The sequence below is a fragment of the Cystoisospora suis genome (assembly GCF_002600585.1).
Source record: "Cystoisospora suis strain Wien I chromosome Unknown contig_2309, whole genome shotgun sequence".
Lineage (NCBI taxonomy): Eukaryota > Apicomplexa > Conoidasida > Eucoccidiorida > Sarcocystidae > Cystoisospora > Cystoisospora suis.
Genome location: NW_027155108.1, coordinates 1 through 6,545, shown reverse-complemented (window position 1 = coordinate 6,545; position 6,545 = coordinate 1). Strand labels below are relative to the sequence as shown.

At 55.2% G+C, this 6,545-nt stretch overlaps 2 protein-coding genes across 2 annotated transcripts; both read right to left on the bottom strand.

Annotated features, from left to right (window-relative positions):
- Positions 1–378: 378 nt before the first annotated feature.
- On the bottom strand, positions 379–2,602 carry CSUI_004832 (uncharacterized protein). Its single transcript, XM_068065014.1, has one exon. It carries the CDS (start codon positions 2,558–2,560, stop codon positions 1,610–1,612), a length of 951 nt encoding a protein of 316 aa, XP_067923011.1. The 5' UTR covers positions 2,561–2,602; the 3' UTR covers positions 379–1,609.
- Positions 2,603–4,162: 1,560 nt separating this feature from the next.
- On the bottom strand, positions 4,163–6,160 carry CSUI_004831 (uncharacterized protein). The gene has a single exon (XM_068065013.1). The coding sequence runs from the start codon at positions 5,783–5,785 to the stop codon at positions 5,024–5,026; it is 762 nt and encodes a 253-aa protein (XP_067923010.1). The 5' UTR covers positions 5,786–6,160; the 3' UTR covers positions 4,163–5,023.
- Positions 6,161–6,545: the final 385 nt, after the last annotated feature.

The window sequence follows — 6,545 nt, the reverse complement described above, 5'->3', positions numbered from 1 at the left end:
CCTCGTCATATATTCGCGACACCACTGTCCTGCACGATACTATACACGTACATCCGCTGTTACCCGCTCACCTACCGTACGCGCACCCATGCATGATCGGGTGAATTCCCCGTTCCCTAGCAACGAATAGACTAGACAGAATGCCCTGGACACCGCTCTTTGCAGCAGCTCCATCATAGTGATACTGTTCCTCTTCTCAGGTCGTTCCATCCGGACTTCCGGAACTGTCACTTACTAGCAACTGCCTGAAAATAGTACTACTGATCTGTACTTCGGTCACCTTTCCAATCTATGACCGTTATATCAAGGGGAAAGTTGAAGGAGTGAACATTGCTCGTGGTCTCCCCCGCTGTTAGGAGGACACGAGTCACAACACGTACCTACGAGTGTACACTACAATAACCGCCTCGATGAAAACCGACTGAGATTTATTCGCGACAGAAGGAAGAGAGAGAGGCAGAAAACCCTGGAACAAGACGCGGTTTTGTCCATAGAAGCAGATGTGCACACACGCGTCCCATTACTGCACATACGTAGAGGGAAATATCTACTACACGTAGAGTTTTATGTGCGAGACAAATCGCAGCCCTCCAGGCGTCAGGGACACGACCTCCCTTGTCTCATTCCAGGCAGATGTACGGAGCAGCTTGGTCGAGGCCGCCCTTGACAAAGTGTTTAATATACCGCCCGCAATGGACTCTCCCGAGGACCTTAGATTGAGACCCCCGGGTGAGTCACACCCTTATCCGCCCTCAAGCACAGCTGGCCCGACCCTCTTGTCTATCCGGAGATCCGATGGCCCCGGACTGGTGTTCACCAGCCATGCAGCGTCCAGTGAATTTTGCTTTCAACGCTTACGCGCAAACGCCACCCTTCCGATGGACAGACTGCGGGTAGTAAGGACTCCTGAACGTCTCCCCTTACCCCCCGCAGTCTTTCTCATTAGCTGCCAGGAGCTATACACTTGGCACTGCGTGCATCTGTACAAAGGTAGGTCGTGCATTCTCCCAGAAATCTTCAGGATGACAGTGCCGGACACGGCGCTCTCCAGTCAGCACTGTCCCAGTTGGTGGACACACGACGCTTCACCTCGCAGTCTTGTAGTCTCTTTGTTAGCCAAAAAGAGCCACGCAGGAAAAATATCTGGGGCTCCCGTGGGTGGCCCTCATCCATCAGCATATGGCTGGCACATGGGAACTACCCCAGAAAACAGGCAACGTCGTTGCGCGGAGTACGCGTACGGCAACATGGGCCCACTCCGGTACCAACGCCGATGGCGACCAGAGTCGAGCGAAGAGCGACGTAGACTGACCTCGATATGGCGTTGGAGGACTATGAAACGACAGAGAGCAGCTTCGCCCGGTCATTGCAGTCCGGATGCTCTCCGTGTCCGCGGTACTCCTAGATGCTCAGTCGTATACGCTGGAGCACAATACTCAGTCTGGGCCCCTCCTGAACTGCCATGTCCATGATAGACAAAACTTGCCATTCTCAAAGGACCCACTTCGCCTGTCAGCAATCGATTTTGGGAGGCTCCTCGGTATTCAGGGAGACGCGTGCGTCCAGTCTTGACAATCACAAACAGACGTTTCAAACGCGCTAGACTGCGTCATCTTTGCCGGTGTTCAGGCCTTGGAGGGACGAACAGCCAGCGCCTGATTTTCAAATACAAGAGACTGAACAGCGCAGCGGCGAGTCCGGTAAGACCATAAGCGGATGCGGTGTCGCCTCTTTCCATGGCGGCGGAAATCAGAGCTGCCGCGCCTAAGGCGAGCACCAGGGATGCCAGAAGAACTGCAGTTACGATCATCGACCCCCGGAATCTCCGTCGAGTCCCAAGAAGTCCGCTGTCCATGTCTCCCGGCAGATTCTCGGGATCCCGACGCGCAGCTGGCAGCAGCGGCACGGTTTCTTGCTGCGAATCAAAGCCAAAGCTGTCAAAGAACGCACGACAACCTACACCGGGCAGACGACTGGCACCACGCGCACCAGTAGAGAGCGCAGGGGTTTGATAAGGAGCCTTTCGATCTGCAAGCCTGCGAGATGGAACCCCAGAAGACACGCCCTGACGTGTTGCCCTGTGAAACGACGGTGCTCCCAAACAAAGAAAGAACCGAAATGCTATCGCTGAGAGCAACAACACACCGAAAGCAGCGGCGCCTTTGAAGACCTTCGACAGCCCGTGGACCCCGGGCGAGTCTACAGGTTGCCGATGAGATCGATTCCTTGTTCCGCTCCTTGGCATTTTGCGTTCCGAATGACTTTCTCCCCTCAGCCTTTCGGCATTCTTCTCTGCTTCTGCCACGGTCGCACTCCGAGGTGACGAGTAGAGAAGCGTTCTTTCTCCTCCGTCCGTTCCACCTCGGCTGCCATCTTCAGAGCCGTCCATCATATATTGACCACGGAATACCGTCCCCTTCCGGTAGCATATGTAGACAGGCTCTGCGTTGACACCAACAGAGAACTCTCGCAGCTGGAACAATGCTGTCGACGAATTTTTTGCCTGGATAACGAAGGTATCCACGAATTTTTTGCCTGGATAACGAAAGATTTGCTCCATTGCTTCTCGTTGAATGAGCTGCACCCACGGCTCCGCCTCCGCGAGGCATGGTTACTGTCGCGCCACCTCCCTCGCAACGCGCTGCGTGTGTACAGCTGCCCCCCCCACGAGCCGTGTCCGGCGACTGTAGCGACCGTTTCCGATGTCAGCCCGGGACCCAGCTGGAGTCCTAAACCGGCTAGCGAGTGCTCGCGTGTATGTATTCGTTTTCGTTAAGAAGCATGTAACTCTGGCGTTTGTTCAACAGGAGTCTAAAGGGGCAGGCGGGTGTGTAGACTGGGAGGAAACAGGGGAGGACCTTTCTACTTACATGGAGTGCCTTCACGGCAGCTCGGAGCGATCGCTCCTGTGTGCCGGGTTGCGCCCTCAGACTTGTGGACTCGGGGTAAGCAGGGGGATACACTCGCCACGTCTGACTGCCGGTTCGAACCGCGCAGTGGCACTCCGGAGCGCCTCCAAGAGAGTTGGCTTCTTCGGCGGCGTTACCAAGCTGATGAACGCAAAACTCATCGAAGCCCTGAGGCACCCTGATCAAAAATGTCGGTCCTCCTACGATGCGTGTCTGTGAGCCCGTACGCCCCTTTTTGCTTGCGACTAAGGAGCCGTATCAGGGTGCAAAAATATTACAAGACTGTGCTTACCTTCATTAGCGGAAACCTGCAGCCAAACAGAAAAAGACCTAATCGGGGGAACACAACCGTGGATGCCAAAGAACTGTTTCACTGGGAGACGGGGCGCAATGCAACAGTTCTCACGTACTCTGTGTTGGTGTGCGAGCCTGTGCTGTGACAGTTTCACCACGTACGCGCCCTAAGACAAGCAGTGGAACACTCCTAAGACGTAGTGGCTCTCCCTCGAGCGGTGAGTTCTCAGGCAAGCGTAGTCTTTGCTTGTGATCTACCACGCCTGATCAACAGCTCGCACACTTACTAGCTTCGTCAGGAATCGTATACGGGACCCGACATGTGCGAGACAGGATCCAATAGTGGACTTTTCCAGCTCACCCTCTTTTTCATAATCTGGTTGCCAAATCTCAGTTTCGCGGCTACTACGGCACCGGAGCGGTAGCAGAGTGTCACAGCGGTTACTCGTACTGTGCTGAGAGGCCGTGCCATCGTGACCTCTCACGCTGATCTAGGAAGTCAGCGAGCCTGCTCCGGTCCTTTGGCACTTCCTTTTCCGCCGTCTTCAGGTTTCTCCAGGATACAACACCTACGTTGCTGCGGGCTGGCGGTGCGCAGTGTCTCGCCGGCATGCTGTCCGGTGGCCAGAACAAACGGCAGCTGGGGTTTGTCTCCACCTTCGCCACCTATATGGGGCGTTGTGCCGCGCCCCGCGTAGACGGCGTAGGCGATAGCATACATCCCAGCGTACTCAGTAGCGACGATTTCCTTCATGTACCGTAGCGGCTGAACTGAGATACTGCCTCAGAAAAAAACCATCAACACCAGCATCTGTCTGAGTGCAGGGAAGCCTTCAGTCGGTTTCCAGCAGCTTCGAGCAGTTTCTTTCATATTGAGTACGGAAGCAAAAGAGGAGGGGACCGAAGATGTCGGCACAGCAAGAAAGGTAGCGCCGAGGATTTTCTTCCATGTAAAGGTGGCTGAGTCCAACGAGGTAGTTGTTTCCGGAATCCAGTCGGAAGGATAGAAATCCACATACCAAAGAAAACGAACGGGCGAGACGCACTCCAAACAATAAGGGCACACGTCCTCGTCTGTTCCAACGTCTGTCCGTAGTTTACACAAAAACCAGCGCGCATTCTAGACAGGAGTGACAATAACAAACTACGCGAGTCTTCATCTTCAACAGAAAGATTAGGGAGACGGGGCGTCATTCTTCTGCGGAGAGAGGCTTCAGCAAATGTTTGAAGCCTGGTACTAAAGAAGGGCTACTCGCTTCCCCAGAGACGTTAGACCTCTCTGGCCTGGAGCGTACCACAGTCGCAAATTCAGCGCAGACGCGTTACGTATACACCGATATACACGCATAGCCAAGTGCATTCGTCTTCCCTCCTAACAAATGGAATGGACAGTATTTGTTGAACACCTGTCGAGTCAGCTGGCCTCGGGCATCGGTATATGTCTGGCACACGGAAGCATCCCAGTGCACTACTACACAACAAGAAACCTCATAACCTTTCATACCGCAACACGGGCCACGCCAGCACCAGCGGCGAAGCGACGTAGAGTAGACGGAGAAGCCACACAGGGACGACCTGGTCTAAGATTGCGGCACTGCGACAGCAGAGCAGCTTTGCCCGAAGCAGTCGCATGATTCCGTGGTTCCGCGGGTGCGGCAGCTGTTCACCAGTCGCGCGATCCAGGCAGCCCCGTGGCCCCCCGGAACTGCCAGAAGTTGCCCTGTCTTAGAAAAACAGAGGCGGGGTTTGCTGGGCAGCTCCCTTCGGAGCGCTCACGTAGACAAGGAAGGTGGAGCGAAAAGGAACGGTCAAACGCTGCTTCAAAACCGAGTCTCAATTGTCTCCAGTTGTTGGTCTGCTCGCTGAGATCCTCTTCTCATTAGGCTTCTCTCCCTCAGCCAGAGATAGAGGCGCCCGCGGAGCACCACAAAGACACCTACGGCAGCCATCACAGTGAATGCTGCAAGCCCGTAAAAGGTCGTGTCTTTCGTGAAATGAGACATAATAAGAAAAACGCCAGCTGAGAGCGCCAGGCTGAGAACAAGGCCCCCTAGTACGCTGTTGGCGCTTAAAGCCGAGGGCTTCCTTTGCTCTCCGTCGCCTGGTAGCGGCGGGGAGGGAATCGCCACATCGGTACTGCCTCCAGCAGAAGCGGGACTTGCAGCACGCGTCAGTGGCGGCGAACCAGAGGTGGGCGATTGTCCATCCTCTTCTTCAAATAGAGAATTCACGACCCGCAGGTCTCCGCCGCTGTCTCTGATGACGGATGTTTCTACGGGTGAAGAGGACCCATTGCCGTTAGGACCATGAGCCGGATGATCGGATGGTTGGGGACAATCTGTCTCGTGGACCGCGCGGACACTCCCGGAAACAGCGGAAGAACAAGTCCCGTACATATTCTTCACATCTGCGAGCCTCCGGAGTGTCGCCCCGGACGTGATACCCCGGCTTGAACCCCTCTGCACCGTCCACGCTCCGAAACAACGATTGGCCCACCCATCACCAAGATCGACAACGTTCCTAAAGCGGCCGCGTCCATCAGAGGCTTCCGAGTCGCGGCCAGCAGGCGTGATCCAGAGCATTGCCGCATACCGCTCCTCGTTCTACTTCTTCTCAGTCCGTACTTCAGAATGCCCTTCTCGTCCACAATTTCCTCGACAGCAAACTTAGACGGCCCGATTGCCAGCATACCCGTATTCGGTCGTTCGGAAATAGCGGCCGTTTCTCCTTCCTCCGCCCCACTTCGAGAGGCATTTTCCGAGCCCCCGGCTGGTTGCAGGTCCATTTTTCCACATCCGAAAAAAACTTCATCCCGTAGACGTCCCACCCATACAGTTTGCCACAAGAGTGGACGAACGGTCGAGGAATCCTGCTTGGCGTACCGTCCACCGCCACTGCGCTGACTCTGACCGCTGTTGCCGGGCCAGAGTGTTGCATCCAGTTCGCCGGCATTCAGCTTAAGAGGGGGGCGCACGGCAGGTCGTTAAGAGGTTGATACTGCATGCATTTCCCGACGGAGTCCCGAGGACGCTTTCCTTACTTGACCTACACTATAGACTCCAGCTCCTGCTTACCTGCCGGAGTCCCTCCTACGGGGGGTTCCTCCTCGGCGACGTTGGAACTGACAGTCTGGCCGATGAAACCGCGGGGAAACCCCTTACCGCGTTGCTTGCTGTTCTCGGCAATAAACCATTGTTCCACTTGGAGAGCGGTATACACACACGCCCCCTGTTGCGTTGCACCTCTACTTACTGCTTTCTTGTACCGTACACAAATGATCTGGGGGCGTTCTGGAATAGCATGACTGAATGAGTATGCCTTTTGATGTGCGAGAGAGGAACA